The 22,817-nt window shown below is 39.6% G+C and overlaps 1 protein-coding gene across 9 annotated transcripts in view; it reads left to right on the top strand.

The window, feature by feature from the left end:
• LOC145269516 (uncharacterized) overlaps positions 1–22,817 on the top strand; it is a 962,295-nt gene that overhangs the window by 829,357 nt on the left and 110,121 nt on the right. For all 9 annotated transcript variants that reach the window (XR_013865075.1, XM_080125267.1, XM_080125266.1 and 6 more), the window contains one exon: positions 6,717–6,813. Coding sequence is in view for 8 of the 9 variants with exons in the window: in XM_080125267.1 (XP_079981393.1) it covers positions 6,717–6,813 (97 nt within the window). In the remaining variant the exon portion in view is untranslated. The remainder of the gene's footprint in view (positions 1–6,716; positions 6,814–22,817) is intronic.

Here is a 22,817-nt window from a genome sequence, read left to right on the forward strand (position 1 = left end):
TTTTTTTTTGCTTTTCTTTATTTTTTTTTTTGCTTTTCTTTATTTTTTTTTGCTTTTCTTTATTTTTTTTTTGCTTTTCTTTTATTTTTTTTTTGCTTTTCTTTATTTTTTTTTTGCTTTTCTTTCTTTTTTTTTTTGCTTTTCTTTATTTTTTTTTGCTTTTCTTTATTTTTTTTTTGCTTTTCTTTATTTTTTTTTGCTTTTCTTTATTTTTTTTTGCTTTTCTTTAAATTATTTTTTTTACTTTTCTTTAATTTTTTATTTTTCTTAAATTATTTTGCTTTTCATTTCTTTTTTTTTTGCTTTTCTTTAATTTTTTTTACTTTTCTTTAATTTTTTTTACTTTTCTTTAATTTTTTTTGTTTGCTTTCCTTTTTTATTCATCTTTTTTTCTACTGTTCTTACCGTTCAATCTTTCTTTCCTTATTCAACGGTTCTTCTTTTGATACTTATGCAAAATACCGACCGAACTACGTTTTTACGGTAGGATTTTCAAGACAAATTACATTTTTACAGAGTGGAACGATTAAATTGTCGCTCTAGAAAAGACAACATTATTCCGTTTCCGTTTGATAAAAACCGGTTTTCTTTCTTATTTTTTTTTTATTTTTTATTTTTTTGTTGTTGTTGCAGACCATCTATTAGTTGGTCAGTTGTGTAAAAATCCAAAAGCGATAGGAGCCTTCTTTCATATCGGAAAGTGATACAATCTTCAACGAGCGAGCAAGTTATGAAAACAGGACCATTGCCACGAATATTAGAAACGTACCCAAGGGTAATGAAAACAAAGTTCCCGGTCACAATTATGGTCTTTGGTGTGGTTTTAAGTGAAGGGCAGACCATGCCTCCTCATATGTTTGAAGTCGGCTTAAAAGTCAACACCAAAGTGTACCTAGATATGCTGGTCATCCACTGGTGAAATCATGTGATCACTGGCCGATCCTGGGTGTTGCAGGATTCGGCACTGGCTCACAAGTCCAAAGAGACCTAGGCTTGGCTTCAGAAGAAGTGCTACGACTTTGCACCTTTCTCTCACTGGCCCCTCTCCTCCCTCAACCTGAACCGGCTGGACTATTTCGTATGGTCATAAGTCGGAGGCATCACCAACATGACCTCCCACAACATCAAATCCAGCCTGATCGCCGCCATCCGCCGAGTATTCGCCGAGCTCGCGCCGGTGTTTGTGAAAAAGGCGTGCTCCAAGATCCGGGCCAGTATCAGGTCGCTGACGTAGGCTGAAGGCGGATGCGTTGAATAGATGTCAGCTCTACTACATAATCAAGTTACCTGAATTGTTTTTTTTTTTTCAATAAATGTTTTAAAATAAAGCTGTAGTATTGTTTTCCTTAGGGCGACAACTTTATCGTACCACCCAGTATTTTTATTACATTGTTAGGTGAAAGTACAGAATTGTTTTTTTTTTTTTAAAGAGGCCCTCTTCGTCATGTTAAGAATAGATTTCTAAATAATGAGGTTATTATTTTATCATGGTCTGTATTCTACAGAGGGGCCAATTTTTTCCTCTATATCATTCTTTATTTTTTTTCATTTCACAAGCTATTTCGTTAATTCTCTCTTTCATCCTTCCTTACAGTTTTCTGTCTTTTACGTTTCTTTCAATTCATCTCCCCCTCCCCCTTTCCCTCTTTATATCTTCCCCTCTTCCCCTTTCTTATCTTTTACACTTTCTTTCTCTTTTTACTCACTTTCTCTTTTTTCTTTCTTCCTCTTTTGCGCATTGAATTCATCGCTCCTAATACTTTATCTACCCTTTTCCTTTTTCCCATTCGCATCTCTCTCTCTCTCTCTCTCTCTCTCTCTCTCTCTCTCTATCTATCTATCTATCTATCTATCTATCGGTCCTGGATATGACCTTAAACTATATCCAGTGGTGAGGCCCCAGCTTGTGGGCTTTGGGGAGTGTGGAGCCACCCTTTAATTACCATTGCTCCCGGGTCCGCTCTGACCTGGAGTGGTAGTACCTGCTAGGGTCCCAACTATGGGTTAAATAGAAACCGACTTGAAAACAACAAATATATTCTATTAAAAAATTTTTCTTCAAAATCTTTGGATTCGGCATTAAATAATCCGAAAAGAGTTGATATGCCGTAAAACAAAAACAACCAACCAATCTATCCATCTATCTATCTCTCTCATTCTTGCTTTCTTTTCCGGGAAATAGTCAAAATTGTTTTGTTTTTTTTATTTCCTGAAGTAGACAAGAAAGCCATTCTTAATATGAGGAAAGGATGGTGCTTTCGGGTTTCATGAGAGAAAGATAATCGTCAATCAGAAGGGACCATATCTTGCTTGTCAAAGAGGTGGAATTTGCGTAGCAGAAACCGGAAGCCAAAAGGAGTAGACAATTTTGATTATCACCCTTTTCAATCCATTTGCTCCCTTACTTTCTCCTTCTTTCTTCTCATCCCTCCCCTATTTATCCGACTATTGATTCTTGCTTTATCGCCCCTCTCGCTCCATCTTTTTTCTCTCTTTTTATATTTCTTCTCTTTATTTTTCTTTCTTCCTCGTTTAAACTCTTTCTTCTGTGTGTGCTTCTCTCTTTCTCTCTTTCTCTCTCTCTCTCTCTCTCTCTCTCTGCTTCTCCTTCTCTTTTCCGTCCTTTTTTCTTACCTTTTCTTCCTTTTATCTTTTATCCTCGATGTTGGCTTCGCTCAGGAAAACCGCCGGAATCTGCCGAGCGTGGACGAAATTTCAAAACGCTAAGAAAAAATAACAACATTTATTGAATAGTAATTATAATGGAAAGCAAAAAAAAAAAATGGGAAAACAATACAATAAAATATAACGATAAAATACCGTAATAGTTTTTTTTTTATTATTTATTATTTTTGTTTTAAATAAATAGAAACTTCTTTTTTTTCTTTCAAGATTGTAAAGAAAACTTTTGAATTTTTTTTTTTTTGTTGATGTTTCTTTTGAAAGAAAAGTCAGAATTTTTAGAAAAACTGTGTTTTTAGTTTTATGGTTAGGTTTAGCATTTATGGTAGTACTGATTAAATTTTGTCGTCATTAAAAACACATTGTTTTCTTTCATTTTATCAAAAGTCGTCTGCTTCGATTTCTATTGGCTAAGCGCAATTGTCATCGCGTTTTTAACAGCGTTTTTAACAGCGTTTGGCATATTTTGGTGGTTTAAATCAGTTCTCGGTCGAGCCCAAGCCAACATTTCTCTAAATTTGTTATTTGTCATTCCTATGTAATATTTTTTTCGTTAGGATTTTCCTTAGTAGAAATAGTTGCTTGGTACACTACAGAAGTAATTTGACAATTTCCTTTAAGAGGGCATTTTGATTTAATTCTACAGTTACACCCTTCGGTAGCAATGGGTGTACTATTTTTGTTTAATATTTTGTTATTATTTGTTATTATTTTTTTTTCCTTTTCTATATCCTCTAAACATCTTAAGATTCCCTTCCTATTAATTCTTACTTTCTCTCTTTCTCTCTTAAACTATATTTCATCATTCTTTCTTTTCTCTTCGAGCCTTTGTTTTCTTTATAATAACCCCTTATCTGTTTTTCTTTTTCTTCTCCATATTATATTTTTTTTTCTTCTCTATTTTCTTTCTCTATTTATTTTATTTCTCCATTTCTTTTTTTCCCTTCCGAATCATTCTCTCTCCATTATATTTTTTTTAGTTTCTTTAGATTGCCCCTCCCTCTTTACATCTTATAATTAAAGTTCTGTGTTTTAAAGTTTTTTAACTCCAACTTTTAAAGAGTTCCTACCTAAAATAAAATAAAAATCCATTATTCATTGAACATTTGAATAGTCAAGTCGCTGCCTGATGATATCTGTTGTTCGATTGAAACAAGTGGCTGTTTGTAGCAGCGGGATGTAAACATGTTTATATAACAATAAACAAATATATATATATATATATATAGTAATTTATAAAATATATATAGCAATTAAGCTACACTGAATATACCACCTTTCATCCACTCTAGGACTCTTCAGGCTTATGCGCGAATTCTGTGGTTGTTTTTCGTTTTTTTTATATGCGCATCTTCTATTGAGATTTTAGTTAGCCAATCAGCTTTCTAGTATCCACCGCGCCCTTCCTATCAGCCAATGAGCATGCACTTATCGGACAAAGGCCTATTTGACCTCTGGTTGACCTGTTCCTTTGTGTGTGCTCTATTTAGCCTGGATATTTAGTTTCTTGATCTGTTTTAAAACTAGGCTAGTGTTTTTTTTTTAACGTTAGTTTATATATAAATATATATATATGTGTACATACATATATGCCCATACATATCCTAGAGTGGATGAAACGCGGGATATTCAGTGTAGCTTAATCGCCATATATATCTTAAAAATTACTAACTAGCTTTACCTACGTATTGAGCACTTTTGAAGTAAATACTTAAAGTTTACGCATAAATCTACACTTTCATATATTAATTTTATGTGAGTAAATTAAGTAGTTACACACACACACACATATATATATATATATATATATATATATATATATATATATATATATATATACAATTATTTACTTTAATAATTATTAAATACCTACAGACATTAGTGTTTCAGCCTTATCGGTAATCATCAGTGCCAGGTATCACGAGTAACACCAGTCGATAGATCCAAACCCGGCAACAGAAGCCATGTCTGGCTTCATTAGCATGGATTGAATCCATTCGGCTACCGTTAACCACGAGAAATACTGTTGAAATTTAAAAATTTATTGTTTTTATGGTGAGAGATTATATAATTATATCCACAGCCAAACAACGTCATAGCTCACAAGAGTCATGAAAGCGAGCAACCCGGAAGTCCAAGATTCACCAGTATAAAATTCCTACTTGTGAGACATCGGCTTGGGTCATAGCTTGGTTGGATGACTACGTCCCTTGTTCGAGACGAAGTAGGTCTAGTCGATAGTCGGATTTCGTCGCGGTTTGCTTGATCTGTGTTAGTTAATAGACAATCTTGCGTGTGGTGTGTTTGTTCATGTGGCAGAGTACTCGCCTTGCATGCAATGAGGGAAAAACTCGGGTCTTGGACTTCGAGTTTGTTCGCTGTCATGGTTTTTGTGAGCCGCAACACTCTGTAGCTTTTGAAATAAATAAGCCGCACTGATGAGTTGTGATACAACGAAACAGTACTGTATGTGGATGACTATATATATATATATATATATATATATATATATACATATATATATATATATATAGTCGGTTTTTTGTTATTCAAAAGTAATAGACTAGTGAATTCAACGAGGTTGTTAGATAGTGCTCAATAAAAAGAGCTGATAATATTTGTTTATTGTTATATAAACATGTTTACATCCCGCTGCTACAGACAGCCATTTGTTTCAATGAAACAACAGATATCATCAGGCAGCGACTTGACTATTTAAATATATATATATATATATATATATATATATATATATAATGGACTCCCTCCCCCCCCCCATCGATTTCGGCATATGAAGTTCCGCTACAACTAAGTCATTCAGCAATCCAGACAGGTGATTTATTTATAGTGGTGAAGGCTTTGTGTAGAACCAACCACACTTTTTGGTGTTACTGCTAATCTTTGTTGGTTTAATTGCTGCTAGAAGACAGGGCATACAATTGACCTCGGGTTTTTATATCAGAGTTTTACATCATATATATATATATATATATATATATATATATATAGTCAAATGGATTGATTCTAATCTTATAAATACAACGCTAGTAAATTAAAAAATATATCCATTTCGAATTTGGAAACAGACGAATCTCACGGGTAAGGATGACATTTTTTATGACATGAATAGGCTAGCCAAATTAATTAAGAGTAGGAAACTAGAACTAATGTCGGTTACGTTTTTTTATTCTTAAGAATAAGGGAGGTGGTGTTTGATCAACCCTGCTAGGGAGCCATGATTTAATATACTGTTTTGTTTTTAAATCCCCGAAACAGTGTTTCATGGTAAACAACTGATGATCCCTTAAATTAACATTAGGACTATAGCGAATTCGAGAGAGCAAGTTGATGCATTGATTGCAGGTGATTAAATGATTTACTGACTAAATAGTTTTCTAAATTAAATATAAAAATTAAATCAGTTTTTTATATAGTTTTAAAGGTCAAAAAACTTCCAAGACTATATATATATATATATATATATATATATATATATATATAATTTTTTTCCTTCGCTAGAATATAACATTTATAGCCAATTTATATTACATGTTGTGATGTGGTTCTTGGTCATACCTACAGACTATATCGTCGTTTAAAATGACCTTGACACAAAAAAAGTAGGTATCTTCTATTTGTATTTATCTGTATTTGGGGTCAATTATGCAGAAAAAAAATGTCGATCTCATTTTTTATTAATATTTTCAGGCTTTCACGCCAAATATTCAAAACCGAGAATCTTTTATTTATTTTTTTTTTGTCTATTTTATATGAATTAAAATGTTCTGTTGTTGGCAATGGTTTCCCTGATATTTTGTTTTTAGTCAGAATTCTTTCTAGAAAGATATCATGTGCTTACGGGAAGTTATCCACGAGAGGGTTGCCATGATCTTAAGTGAAAGTGATTTTTGTTGAATGAACTGGATTCGAACTTGAAACACCAAGTCGTCGGTTGGTGTCATAAACCACTAAACCTTGAATAAAATTTTTTTTTTAAATTGTATTGTATTCTTCTTCTTCCTTTATTTTTTTAGGCGGACGGCCGATGTTCGATCTCTCGGCTATTCCGAACTGTTCGTCTTGTCCCGAGAGGATGTCCTTGCTGCCTTAAAGGACCAACCAGACGCCGAGGTATGTTTTGTTTTTCACCTAACTTAAAGGTGACAACGAGATAAGAAGGCTTCGTGTTAAGGTATACTAGGTATTTAGTTCTCTCCCACCGCAAGAATTGTTACATATATGAATGTGCTGTACTGCTGTGATCATCAAGTTTTTCCCGGCCATATAAACGAAAAGTTATTTTCGTGTTAAAATGAATACAAGACACTTTTTATGATTTCAATACAGACTTGTTTATCAAAATGAAAGTGAGGTACTTGTACAGTTTACTCAACACATTAAAAAATGAAAACATCGAAAAAAAAAAAAAGGTTATATTGTACGTATCTGTTTTGGACTGAAGATCTCCGAAAAAAATTATCGACGAAACGTCGTACAAGTATTTTAATGGTGAATGCTCTGACGAACTGCAGACACTTGTGCCCCCACGACGTAGACACCCTCGACAAACCTGACAGGCAGCTAAATCCCACCCCCACACAGTAGAGATCCCTAGATGTAAAAGATCTTTCTACTCCAGTAGTTTCTTCCCCAGAACCTCTAGACTCTGGAATTCCATTCCAGGTCCCTACTTCCCTAACTGTACTGACATGCATAAGTTCAAGTGTAACGTGAACCGACATCTTGCTGCCCAAATCCCAACATAGTGCCCCAGTAGTTGCTGCCCCTGATAGTAGCCCCCCACACTAAAGTGGCAATGTGGCTTGTTTGGGGTGAAAATGTAATAAAAAAAGTTTTTTTTTTAAATTTCATTTAATTTGATTGTAGTTTTATTTTTGTTTTTTTTTTACAGCGGAAAAACACGTTCTTATGAAAGCGCGTCGAAGTCAGCCATTATGAAATTTATTGAACACGCCACGGGGAGATAACTCCAGTTAAAGCACCGATACTCCCTCCCCATCTTTAATTCTAGCTTTTCTTCCTAAAAATCGAAGCTTTTGCTCAGTATCATAACAAATTGTTTTTTCGCTGTAAAAAAAAAAAAAAAAAAAAAAAAAACTACTCGAACAAATTAAGTGAAATTTTTTTCGGAGAACTTCGTTCCATAACGGATACGTACAATATAACCTTTTTTTCGATATTTTCATTTTTTATGTCTTGATTAAACTGTACAAGTACCAAAAGTGAAAATTAATGCCAGAGCGCGGTGAAGGTTAGTAGAGTAGGGTGGGTTTTCAGAATTCTGTGTCAACTTCTATTTGTCGCTCTATATCTCATTTCTTTCATTCCTCTTGTTATTTGTAACGATCGACCTGATAACCTTTTTCTCGCCAGCTTGGTTTATTGTTTCCCCAGCTTCTCTGGGTCAGAATTCTCAGATCGATTGATCTGATAACCTTGTTTTCGCCAGCTTTGTTTATTGTTCTTTTTGTGGCTTTGATCTTACCCATTTTTATATCGGTTAACTTTCTCTGGCCAATTGACATCATCTTGACGCATTTCTTTTTTGGTGATCCTGGGTTCCAGGCACCATGAATATAGGTCACTTTATTTCTGAGATAGACGTCATCATGATGCATTTCCCTCAGCTGTTCCCGATCACTGTCAGGACCATGGACTACAGGTCACCTTATTCCTGGGATTGACTGATTGTGTTCTAGCGATTCCCAGGACACCTTCTCCATAACAAACTGTGACGCCAAGGTCGGAAAGTGGAATTGAGAAGTTAGCGCTCCCGGAGGAGGGGCACTCTGATCTGCAAAACAAAAAGTGCCTGGGAAGCCCCGCCGGCATTCCTCGTTGAGGAGCCTAGGCGATTAAGAATAAACTACCTATTCTCAAAGAGGGAAGATAAAGTATGGGCGGGTAGGCCTCCTAGAACTGCACAGAACTCAACAGGGACCGGATCATTGCAAGAGTTATCTAATCTCTGTTGATTTGAGGGGGGGGCAGGATAAGATCCCTATGATAAATTATACTCTGGTTCTTTTTTTTTTTTTTTTGGTACTTTTATTTACCCTAAGCGAGGCATATTGCCAATGAGACATAAAGGCTTATATTAATATAAGGAGAATATATGTTTGTTCAATTAAACTTTCTGCGAAACAGGGAGCCGGGTTAGAATTCCAAATCAAATCTGTCGGAGGAAAGAAAAGTTCTCAAAGGTCAAATCGTTGAACTTTGGCCCCTTAACAGACAAATTTCTGGCCGGAAATGGATTACAAAGATTTTACCAAATCTCAATACTCTGTATATCAAATTTCGAGTCTGTAGACTAAAAATTGACAGAGTTATTGCGCAGGAAAATGTACACAGACACACACGTTCACTTTTATATATATAATATATATATACTCCTATGAATTCGTTTTTCTTTTGTGTGTATTGATATTCATATTAAAGCCCCACTTTTTCTATTTATTTAAAAAGAAAATACAATTTTCTTATATATGGGTTCTGGAATTGTATTCATCTGCAAAAGATCTAGCTTTTTTTCTTTTTTTTTTACATTTTCACTCCATACAAGGCACATTGCCACTTTGGTGTAGGGGGCTACTAACAGGGGCAACAACTACTGGGGTACTATGTAGGGATTTGGGCAGCAAGATGTTGGTTCACGTTGCACTGGAACTTCTGCACGTCAGTACAGTTGGGGAAGCAGGGGCCTGGAATGGAATTTCAAAGTCTAGCGGTTCTGGGGAAGAAACTACTGGAGTAGAAAGATCTTTTACATCTAGGGACTTCTACTGTGTGGGGGTGGGATTTTGCATCCTGTCAGGTCTGTCGAGGGTGTCTACGTCGTGGGGGCACAAGTGCTTGCAGTTCGTCAGAGCATTCACCATTATAATACTTGTAGAACAGGCAGAGGGATGCAACGTTTCGTCGATGGGACAGAAGCTGAAGCTTAGATGCCAGTTCAGGGCCTATCAGATTTGCGACTCTCTTTTGAACCTTGTCAAGGAGCGAGAGACTAGTAGCCGATGCATCAGCCCAAATATGACAGCAATACTCCATACATGGGCAAATGGTTGCCTTATAGAGGTACAGGATAATTTCGGGTGTTAGTAGTTTTCTAGCATGGTAGAGAGAGCCCGCCTTCCTTGCAGCGGCCCTTGCAATGCCCTTGATGTAATTGTTCCAACTCACGTTTCCTGTGAACATTAGGCCAAGGAGCTTGAAAGATGTACTCTCAGATAAAGAGTCGTTGACCATTGCTATAAGTGGTAGAAAAGGTTTCTTGTAATTATTGAATTAAATCAGTTTAGTCTTGGCGGCATTGAACGTGACCATCCATTTTTGTCCCCATTCCACTACAGATTGGAGGTCATCTTCTAGTGTTTCTGCCATTTCTTTAGATATGTATTCATTTATTTTCCTGTCGTGTCTGTTATAGAGTGTGGTGTCATCAGCATATACCCATCTCAGAGGAAACTTTGTCGGAGAGGTCATTTATGAATATCAGGAACAGTAGTGGTCCAAGGATAGACCCCTGAGGCACTCCCGCATTTATATCATATTGTTTAGATGTACAGCCATCGAGGACAACCTGGATTTTTCTCTTATCTAAGAAGGATTTAATTATGTTAAGTATTCTACCAGTGATACCGTATGATCTAATCTTCCTGAGGAGACCCTCATGCCATACCCTGTCAAAAGCCTTAGATATATCTAGAGCTACCGCTCTGCCCTCCCCCGCTTTGTCCAGTGAATGGTATATACGTTCAGAGATTACAGTTAGAATGTCTGCAGTGGAACGAGCTTGTCTAAATCCATATTGTTTTTCAGTCAGAAGCTTAGCATCTGTAAGGTGATGGACTAGAGTATGGTTAATTAAGGTCTCAAATATTTTGGACAAAAAGTGGGAGGAGGCTAATGGGGCGATAATTTAATGGGTCAGTTCTTTCGCCAGAATTCTTGAATACTGGTACCACAGAAGCCGTTTTCCAACAACCCGGAAAGCAAGATTCATTAAGGCATTTGTTGTAGAGTTTGGAGAGAACTGGAGCTACTTCAGCTGAGCACTTTTTTTAATAGCACAGCTGGGATGAGATCGGGTCCACATGCTTTTGAAGTGTCAAGATTGTTTATGATAGCATGTACTTGAGCAGGGGTGATTTATAGATCGTCTAGCATGGCGTCTGTCCGCATAGGAAAGTCAGGTAGGGGGTGGTTGGAAGGGTCCAGTGTGGAGTTTGAGGCAAATCGACTGGCAAGCATGTTAGCCTTGTCGGTTGCTGAGCAAACAACCTCGTGATTGTTGGTTAGTGGTTAGCTAATTTGTATATTCTTTTAAACATACATTTTAATTAATTCCCAATTAGTTTTTTTGGTTTTCTGATAGGATAATCATCTTTAGTTAATTAGTACCGGCAATTATATTCATGAAAATATTCTACATGATTTATACTTGCATAATATTTGCGTAAAATGATTTATACTTGCATAATATTTGCGTATAATGTTACTATAGTAAACACAAAATTGTTTCCATATATATTTATGTAAACGTATATATTTTTGTTTAATCTATCTATCTATCCATCTATCTATCTATATATATATATATATATATATATAAGTAAAAGTGTCTGTGTATCTGTGTGTCTGTGTACATTGCCCTACGCAATAACTCTGTCAATTTTTACTCTACAGACTCGAAATTTGATATACAGGGTACTGAGATTTGGAAAAATCGATATGATCTGTTTTTGGCCAGAAATTTGGCAATTAAGGGGTCAAAGTTCAACCATTTGACCTTTGAGAACTCTACCAAACTCCTCCGACAATTTTGGGTCTACGCACTTGAAATTTTAGATATAGGTTCCTTGGACATGGATCTAACTTAATAACTTTATTTGAGCTCAGAACAATTAATTTTAAGGGGTTATAATAGGGATCAAAGTTTTTTAAAATTGACCTCTGCGGTCTCTTCCAAATTACTCAGACAATTTCTGGTCTAAATATTTGAAATTTACATAAAGGGTATTCAGAGATAGGGCAAGCTTTTTCATCAGTTTTCGTCGAAATTTTTTAGCTACAAATATATAAATGTATGTATGTATGTATTTATGTATGTATGTATGTATGTATTTATGTATGTCTGTTTGCATGTCTGCCTTAAACTTTCAATAAAGGCGACGTATTTTACCAAGATCAGTATAGTTTTAAAGTTCGACCTTTCATACGACAAATATCGAAATATTGGCTAAAAACATTAATATCTTCCCCTTCAACTAGGCACATTTCTACAGGGGGGGTCACTTTTTTCGCCGATATTTTTTAAAGTTATCCTCTCCTTTAGATTGTCTAGCTTTAATTTTTAAAAATGTCGCTTCCGGTTTGGCGGTGGTCGTAACAGCATAAAAGTTAGGTTTTACCCCGTTCTTTTCCTCCTTTGCGGTACGGGTTCGAGCCTGCCTTCCTACTACCAATTTTTTTTTTTTTTTTTTGCTCAACATACACATCCAAACACCCGGGCAACGCCGGGCTGAAATGCTAGTATGTCTATAAAAGTGAACGTGTCTGTGTACATTTTCCTTCGCAATAACTCTGTTAATTTTCAATCAACAGACTCGAAATTTGATATACAACGAATTGACCTTTGAGAACTACCAAACTCCACCGACAATTTTGGGTCTAGACACTTGAAATTTTAGATATAGGTTCCTTGGGCATGGATCTGACTTAATAACTTGATTTGAGCATAAAACAACAAATCCTAAGGGGTCATTATAGGGGTCAGAGTTTAAAAATATTTACCTCTGCGGTCTCTACCAAATTACTCAGACAATTTCTGGTCTAAACATTTGAAATTTCACATAAAGGGTATTCAGAGATAGGGGAAACTTTTTCATCGGTTTTGGGTCGAAAATTTTTAGTTACCAATGTATAAATGTATGTATGTATGTATGTATGTTTGCATGTCTGCCAAAAACTTTCGACAGAGGCGACGGATTTTACCAAGATCAGCATCGTTTTGAAGTTCGACCTTTAATACGACAATTATTGAAAATTTGGCTAAAAACATTAACATCTTCACCTTCAACTAGACACTTTTAAACAGGGCCGGGGTCGTTTTTTTCGCGAATATTTTGAAAGAAATCCTCCTCTTTCGATTGTGTAACCTTAATGTGAACATAAGTCACTTCACGGTGGTCGTAACCGCAAAGACGTCAGGTTTGTTTCCCCGTTCTTTTCCTCCTTTGCGGTACGGTTCGAGCCTGCCTTCCTACTACCACTTTTTTTGTTCAACATACACATACAAACACCCGGGCAACGCCGGCTGAAATGCTAGTATCTATAAAAGTGAACGTGTCTGTGTCTGTCCGTGTGTCTGTCTGTGTGTCTGTCCGTGTACATTTCCCTACGTAATAACGCTGTCAATTTTTAGTCTACAGACTCGATATTTGATATACAGAGTACTGAGATTTGGGACAATCTTTGCGATTGGTTTTCGGCTAGAGATTTGTCTGTTAAGGGATCAAAGTTCAACGATTTGACCTTTGAGAACTCTACCAAGCTCCTCCGACAATTTTAGGTCTGAACACTTGAAATTTTAGATATAGGTTCGTTGGACATGGATCTAACTTAATAACTCAATTTGAGCCCAAAACAATAAATGTTAAGGGGTCATAATAGGGATCAAAGTTAAAAAAAATTGGCCGTTTTTTTTCTCAGCATACACCTCCAAACACTCGGGCAACGCCGGGCACCCATGCTAGTATATATATATATATATATATATATATATATATATATATATATATATATATATATATATATAGGAAACGCATTACTTTTTTTTAATTAAAAATATTATCAGAAAAATTTTAAAGATGAAAAAGTATAACTAACCAACAGAATCCTGTTACTTTTAATAATGTTTGCTAAAATTTTAAAAACTATGCAGTCTGAATAAAAAATACACCATATCTACTTATATATAAATATCACTTTGCCTATGTGTGTTTGTTCCTTATGGACTCCAAAACAACTAAGCCGATTTCTAAAAAATTAACACAATGGTACCTGATATGTCTGGTGTGTCCTTAGATAGTTTTGTATCAGAATATCACCGATAAGTATCAAAAGTCGGTAGTCGAATAAATCCAATTAAAGAAAAGAAGTCAGATTTTGACGAAAGTTAACACGCTTATACAGCCTAGCATCACAAGTGCATTTTAGAAGTTTTATCACCGCACAAGCAGGCGGGTCCAGTTTATATAATCAACAATAGTTGTTTTGTTTTGGGTTTTTTTTTTTTTTTTTTGATAAGATGGAGCGCATCCGAAATGAATGTTTCTCCTTAGAGCACAATTGAACCATAATAGTTGACTTTTCCATTTTAAACTTTAATTCAAGCCATTATATAAAATATTAATTTAAACTACAATGCATTGTGGATAAAGTAATGGCAGGGAAGTATATGAAGCTTCCTTCTGGTATATCGCAGGTCGGGCAATGTCGGGTCTCCCTGCTAACACACACACACACTCACACACACACATACACACACACACACACACACACATATATATATATATATATATATATATATATATATATATATACAGAGAGAGAGAGTGTGTGTGTGTGTGTGTTAAGTTTGCAGGTTGAAACAAGTAACGTAGAAAGCAATACAAATGATGACTCAACAAACAAAGGTAGATCAAATAAGAAGTGTATTAGGAAAAGGTATATTTATAGGATATTTACATAATGGTATTAAATATGAGAGTCTTTGCTGGAGAAACATATCTGCTCTCGGTGGCCTTCGGTGGCTTCTGGTGAACACACACTCAGACTAACTGAGTCTTCCTATTTATGTGTAATTACTATCCACATATGCAAATGAATGTGTTCCACCACAACAGAGAGAGAGAGAAAGAGAGAGAGAGAGAGAGAGAGAGAGAGAGAGGGAGAAAGTATGCTAGAATCTTTTTTTTATTCAATTTTCACCCCAAACAAGGCACAGTGCCACTTTGAAGCAGGGGGCTACTATCGGTGACATAAGTTGCAGGGGCATTATGAAGGGAGATGAGCAGCAAGATGTTTGTTCACATTACACTTGAACTTCTGCATGTCAGTACAATTGGGGAAGCAGGATCCCGGAAGGGAGTTCCAAAGTCTAGCAGTTCTGGGGAAGAAACTATTGTAGTAGAATGCTTTCTTACACCTAGAGATCTCTACTGTGAAGGGGTGGGATTTAGCTGCTTGTCGGGTTTGTCGGGAGTATTCACGTCGAGGGGGTACAAGTGCTTGTAGTTCGTCAGAGCATTCGCCATTAAAGTACTTGTAGAACAGTGATGCAACATTTCGTCGATGGGACAGAGGCTGAAGCTTAGATGACAGTTCAGGACCTATCAGGTGGGCGACTCTCTTTTCAACCCTGCCAAGGAGTGAGAGACAAGTAGCAGATGCACCAGCCCAAATGTGACAACAGTACTCCATACATGGGCGAATGGTTGCCTTATAGAGGTACAGGATACTGTAAGGCGTAAGTAGTTTTCTAGCACGGTAGAGAGAGCTCTCAATGTATTTATTTTAGTTCATGTTCCCTGTAAACGTTAGGCTGTTGTTTAAGATTCAAATCATTGTCTAAGTGGAATAACAACTAACTGTAGACACATAATAAACGTTATCTAGAATTTTAATCGTTTTAATCTTTTAAAAATTAATTAATGTTTACGAAGTTTCTTTTTCTTGGCAATTCAACTGATTATAGTATATATTTATTTGAAAAAAAACACTATTAAAAAAACATAATATTAAGTTTATATCAATTTTTTAATTGCAACTTCAAGGTAAATTTTTGATCAATACGTGCATTTAAATTTTAAAAAAATAAATATTTTTTTACTTATTTGAACTCTTATGTTTCATAATAAATAGAAATTTCGATGGATTTAAATATATTTTGTTCGAATCTCGAAAAAAAAAATATGGGGGGGGGGGCGGACACGCACTCAAAAAATATTTCCCCTCGTATATTTTACGAAAACTGCATTTTATATGTAATTTCATTTTAAAATGGGTAGGTATCGAAATCTCACGAAAATCTGACTATTAGTTGATTTTTGTTAGATTTATTAAATACGGGTATGTTTTCACGTTCAAAATGTTTACTACATGGGAACGCTATTTTAAAGAGCCAATTATGTAAACACGATTTTCGTCTCGCAATTTCATTATTTTCGTTCGATGAAAACATTTTTTTTTTTTAATTATTACTGGTTTATTTTGCCCTTCTTTTTTAAATGGTACAAAAGTTATACTGATAATATTGGTCTATCTATCTATACTCCTATAAATTTGGTTTTCTTTTGTGTGTATTGATATTCATATCAAAACCTCTCTTTTCTATTTATTTAAATATTTATTTAAGAAGAAAAATCACAAATTTTACAGAATTTTAGGGTTAAAATTATATAAAACAGGCAACTAATTCTTTTTAAATGTGGCATGAGGCCAGAAAGGGTGTGGGGGGGAAGATGGGTGTCGGGGGTCGTCCACTTGTCTATTCCCTATCACTAGTTGCAATCACCACAATACCGCATTCACTCTAGGAGTTGGATCTACTTAAAGCCCCAGATGACAATATGTACAATTTTTTTTTTTTTTTTTTTTTACAATAAAATTATATACAATGGCTTTTTTTTTTTTTTTTTTTTTTAGAAATAAAATATATAATGACTTTATATTTACAATGAAATAATGACAAAATGGAAATTGTGATGTGTATGATATATGCGGATGAAATTGTGATGTGTATGATATATGCGGATGATGGGCGAGGATAATAAGAGCCTTAAAAACACCCCAAAATAAAGAAAAATAACAGTAATAAAAATAAATGAACCAAATAAAACGTTAAACGGTGAATGTGTTAGTACGGACCCACCCTTACCTATTTGATTTTGAAATGCTTCCTGTTTTCCGGTATCGGCCGAAAACAAGGGAGCACTTCCTAAGGGGGAGTGGGCACAGCTACGGACAAAATAATGGGGGGGGGGGGGAAGGGATATTCGGTGACCTCCAAGAAAAATAACATCGGGACGGGTTGGGACTAAAATAAATTAATCAGGACTGGGCTTCTTTGGAGGTATCCTAACACCTAAAAATAAAAATTGGGGACATGGAACTCATTTATACCAACTAGCTAAGGGACTGATCCACTACGGGATTATCTTGATCTGGTCTGGGGGTTGCTTTTACGGTCGGCGTGTGCCATGCCTAGGCAGGGAACACGTACTCAAGCCTGTTTCGTACAAACGCACATAAACTAGCGGTGTGAATCCACCTCCTACTAAACTGTGAGCGAGATAACCTCCTTCTATCGGATCTGATTTTGATTTTAAGTTGGTGTTTAAAATACAAAATCAGATCCCGATGAGAAGGCGGCTCCCCCCCACGCCCTATCTCTATGCATGAAGCCCACACTACCAGTCTAGCTACGGCCAAGGTCGCTAGGAACACCATTCGTTCCTCCCTAGGCCACAAGGGATCTGCGTTGTAGACAACGGATGCTAAATCCAGGATCGTCACCTGATCGGGGACGATGCGAGCCGTGACCTCACTGACATACTCCCAGAATTCACGGAGCTTGGAACAAGTATAAAAAGCATGTTCTATGGTTTCTAAGCTATCTTCGTCGCACCGTGGACAAAAGGGACTAAATACCATACCAATTCTAAACAATATGTCATTGAGGGGTAGAGCGTTTCTAACCAATCGCCAGGTCAGGGAAAATTCGGAATTGTTAAGGTATCCCCAGCCTAGCGCCCAATTCCACAGAGAGTGAACCTCCCCCTCCGACAGCTGCAGCCGCTCCCCAAGCGGGTCCGAAGCGGTCCCCACCACTAATCCCCGATATAATGCCCTTCTAGGCTGTGCAAGGTCCAAGGACCCTGGCATCGCTCTAAGCGCATTTCGGCATTCGTTGAAGAATCTTGATTGCCCTCTCGGCCTTCTTTGGCATTCAATTAAATGATTGGGGATAAGGTCGGGAAAAGCTGCACCGACCGCGGGATCCCAATCAGACTCCTCAATCAGAGTTCTACCCAGGAACGCCAACCTTTCGGCATTTTTGTGGCTAGCCAGGTCAGGCATCCCCAGGCCCCCATCTTCAAGACGTTGAGTGCAGACCTGTCTACGGACAAGCGGCCGTCGCTCATTCCACAACAGTAAGAAGAGCGCACGCGTTAAGGCCGCCATGCGGACCGCAGGCAGAGGAAGTACAGCCAATCGGTAAAGGATCAGAGGAAACACATAAGTGGCGCATGCCTCCGCCCTACCTTTAAGGGACAATCCCCTTCGAAGCCAAACCCTCACAGACGCTTCGACCTTGCTCTGTACTTCCGACCAGTTCTTATCTAGACATAGACCGGGTCCAAACCAAACACCCAGAATACGGACCGGGCCATCCGTCCAGACAAATGCGCCAGGCAAAGCATTCGAGCCCCGCCAAGCGGCCAACCTCAGGCCAACGGATTTGCTGAGATTGACTACGGCCCCTGTAACTTGTTCATAACGCTTGAGAGCCTTAATCACCGTAATAATATCAACGACGCTCGAAACAAATACGGTGACATCATCGGCAAACGCGGAAACCCTGGCTCGCGCACCGCCAGGAAGAGCAATTCCGCACAGGGCCGGTCCAGCCACCCTGGTCCTCACTTTCCTAAGGAATGGTTCCAGCGCGAGGACATACAGCAAGGGCGACAACGGAAACCCCTGTCGCACTGACCGAGAAACCGCGAACGGCACCGACTGCACCCCGTTAACCTGCACAACTGCCGTTGGCCGAGCGTACAAAATGGAAATCCATCTGCAGAAGCCGGATCCAAATCCGGCGGTCTCTAAAACAGCCATCAGGAAACGATGATCCACCCTATCAAACGCCTTGGACTGATTCAAATTAATCAGCGCGGCTTCAGTGTCATCTTCTAAATTTTCTATGACTGTACGTATCAAATGCAAATTATTTTGAATTGATCTTCCCTTCACAGCGTAATTCTGATCCGGTTCGACCAAGTCAGCGATAACAATCTGCAAACGATTCGCCAGCACTCAGGCCAGGATTTTTAAATCCGTATTCAGCAACGTGATTGGCCTAAAATCATCTATCCCCCCCAACATGTGTGTCGTTCTTCTTCAGAAGTGTGACCACTCCTTTGGTAACCTGACTCGGGATAGATCCCGTGTCAAACCAGTGGTTAAACACACCCGTCAGAATCGGAACAAACATGTGCGACATCCTCAAGTAAAGTTCGTAGGGTAGTCCATCCAGTCCTGGTGATCTGTTATAGGCGACCTGCTTCATAGCAGCTATGACCTCACACTCTGTAACCCGACCATCGCAACCAGCCGCTCGGGCCGCCTCCAGGCGGGGCGAGCCAGCCAAATAGTTGCCAAACTCCTGGACGCGGAGCCTGGACAGCTGCGCAAAGAGATCTTCAAAGTGCACTCGAAACCGCTCGCAAATCCCCCGAGCCGACACTAAGGAGTCCCCTTCCGGGCTCTGAATTTTACGAATGTAGTTATCCAATTTGTGCCCGAGTGAATAGACTCGTTCGGCTTTGTCAACATTCACAGCTTCGTTGGGCATCTTTTTAATTCTAGCCCTAACTACCTGGCCCTGATATCGCTCGCTAGCCAAACGACTCAGGTCTGCCTTAGCTAACCCTATTTCTAGGGAATCCCCCCCAGCCACCGCCCGGGATAGTCTATCCTCTAGACGCTTCTCTGCCTTGGCCCTATCTAGCGCGAGGCGTTGGCCATATTTGACAGAGAAGTCTCTAATGCTAGATTTGGCGTTTACCCACCACTTACTCCCGGTAACCGCCCCCACTAATCCCTTCTGTATGAGTTTAGTTAGCCTTTCCCGAAAGTCACCTATCTCCAGTAGGGAGGTATTTAACTTCCAGTACCCAGCTAACTTGGGGTTGCTATCTAAGTCTAACCTGGCCACAAGTAGTTTGTGGTCAGAGTGGCCTAACCAGTGGAACGTGGGACAAGATATGTATTCTATGTTGCCTCTTCTAACTAACAACCGATCCAAGTAAGTACTTGAAGCGGAAGGCCTGCTAGAGAGCCACGTCCACGTCTCCCGCCCCGGGTGATCCACCCGATACCTGTCTACCAGATCGCATCTAGCCATCAGGTCCGACAGACTGGTTTCACACCCATCCGTCCCGCTAGTCCCGCCCACCTTATCTGCCCTGGGGTCAAAGATGGCATTCCAATCCCCCACTAGTATTAACCGTTCCGAAGCCCCAAGAAACACCTCCAACCGCCGGAAAAAGGAAACCCGCTCCCGTACGCAATTGGGCGCATACACCACGACGACTCGAAACGCTCTATTTGCCACGGCAACATCGGCCACGATCAGTCTACCATCAGCATCCGCGTGAACAACACTAACCGTTGCAGAAAGGGTGCGCCTAACTAACAAAGAAACCCCCCTACTTTGACTATCACCGTATGTTGAAAAGACATCATAATGCCCCTCCAGCACCCGATGATCGTCAACGCAATCGTAGTGAGTCTCCTGTAACGCAGCCACATCTATATTCATCGACATGAGGTCCCTCAGTACCTTAGCGGCTTTGCTTCAGCACCTCATGCCCCTAATGTTCAAACTACACAAGCTCAAGGACATGGCCATTGTGTCTAGATATCCACAACCACCGACCTAAAGTCTTTGCTAGAAAGGGTGCCGCAGGACTGGGCAAGGTTGCCCGAAAGCAACTCGGACGTTACTCGTCCGTCTCGCGCAATACCTCCGACATCCAGGGGAAACGTTAATTTAAGGACCCTATACAAACAAGGGTGGACGTAAATAGGAACCCTACCTTCGCATCTCGGCGCCAGCTGATTGAGGGAGTCATGCCTCTCTTCCACCAACTTTAAATCTGGAATCGCCCCCCTGGCGTCATCGATCATATTCCACATGGCCTTCGTGCGTCCAGTTTTTGTATGGCGCACAAAGGTCATGACTAGGGGGGCGTCTGGGAAATTTTTAGGGTTGGTAACACTTTTCCCGTCGATTATTTTCATTTCTCTAAGCGGCTTAATCAGACCCCTATGGCGCTGCGTTATATACGTGTCAGCGTGAAGGGGGTCTACTTCGCAAATCCGGTCTCCAGGAAGGTAGGGGAGCTTTTTCGTCTTTTCACTCCTTACAGGAGATACAGAGGCGGCTCTTCTACCGCTGTTGGTTTTTGTCGCCGGCTTCTCCCGGGACAACGAGCGGGCACCGGTTGGGGGGGTATCGAAAAGGGATAGGGATTTTGGTTCAGCCGATGGGGTTAGGGTAGGGGTTTTGTGGTGGCTGCACCGTAGAGACAGTCTTCTCTACATTCATAGGGGACGGGGAATGGGACCCTGCCTCCTTGTTTTTTCTCGCCTTCTTTTTAGTTTCCTTTTTCGGCACTTGGTACTCTACCACAGTAGCCGTTTCCTTATCGTGCTCCCCTTCTGAGTCAGACGAGGAGACCGGATGCATTCTTTTCTGGCCGCTAACAACTTCTTTAGTGGTAACGGTTGGTGGAAGAGACCGTTGACGACACTGTGGGAACCGGCCGACCTTGTACCTCAGGGGGCTGCTCTCTTGTGGAGGGGGTCTTAGTGGTTCTGCCATTCTTCTTTACCACTGTAGTCCAGCCGTCCGACGTTGTTGCTTCTTTGCCCCCTTCGGTTAGCTTCTCAGGGGCTGCTGGTACCACTGCCGCCGGTTTTTTCTACTACTACTACTGTCTGTGGGTTTCTTTTCAGACATTCCCGTGCCATATGGCCCTGTTGTTGACAATTCCAACAGTGGGGCCTGCGACCTTCTACTATAATGCTCATCGACCATATGTCGCACCTGAGCATGGGGGGGATGTTTTGTAATCCTTCCTTGTCAACACGCATTTTTAGGTTGTAGTCCCCTACCATAAGGTTAAGGGGACCACGGACAGGAATGACAGACTCTACGTCCCCATATTGACTCATAAAGACCCCTAATTGCTCAGGGCCGAGAATACAGGGGACTCCCAAAATAGACACGTTCGTCCGCGTCTTACTAAAATATTCCGGCTTAAGTCGAATATGTCGCCACATGTGTTCCGATTTGAATATATTGACGGCGTCTTCTTCTTTGGGCAGTAGTAAATCCCACACTGCATAGCTTCTACGGCAGATATAGGTTGCGGGGATATTTAATTCCCCCAGAATTTTCGCCATGTCGTCTTTCGGCGCACCGGTTAATGCTCGTTTCTTTGTGTCTATGGAGACTAACGATATTATTCTCTTCGAAAGTTCTTCCATAGTTTTCGGTTCTACTCTAATAACATTACCGTCGGTCAAATCCTTGTATTTTGTATCGAATAACCGGCGGTAATCCCCGGGAGTTAGTTGCAACTGGGGGCCCCATTCTTTGACCACTGCCGCCGCGGCCGTCTGCGGTGTTGATATTATCGTCGGTGAGACTGTTAACGGCGGTGATTTCTGTCCCGGGGGAATAATAGAGCCGGACGAGTCTATTGTTTGTGAACTCCCTGGCAACGTCGGCCACTCTCCTGGTTTCTCCTTTGGGGACGACGGTTTAGGGGTCAGTGCCGGTTCTTTTGTGGCTGTGGTACTAGCTGCCCCATTTTTTTTTTCAGTCTGAGCGGCCCCCTTTCTTTCTCGTTGACGCGACTTTCTCGCTTGTCGTAGCAGCGGTCACCGCGTGTTGCATTCATCTGCGCTACTGTCGCTGCTACTAAATTCTAAGTCGGCTTGCCTCGCGGCGTTCAACTGTTCATCTAGAAGCGTTAACATGTTAATAGCCTCTTCCCTGTCGTCCGGCAACCCGTTCGAAAACGCCTGCTCCGACTCAGTGTTCCTCAATATTGAGATATCTCCAGAGGTTGCTGGTTTAATTCCCGACCCTAGGGGGTCCGTTCTCCTATGGGCGGGAGGGCTGACAGTTAAAGCCCTCTTCCTCTGGTGATTCCACCGAGTCGGAACACCTCTTTCAGCTGGCCTAAATCTACTGCTACTACTATTACTGCCGGGAACAGCAGTACGACTAGTTACGTGAGAGTCGCTGC

The sequence above is a fragment of the Euprymna scolopes genome, chromosome 45, assembly GCF_053919585.1.
Source record: "Euprymna scolopes isolate OS-2025 chromosome 45, ASM5391958v1, whole genome shotgun sequence".
Classification (NCBI taxonomy): Eukaryota; Metazoa; Mollusca; class Cephalopoda; order Sepiida; family Sepiolidae; genus Euprymna; species Euprymna scolopes.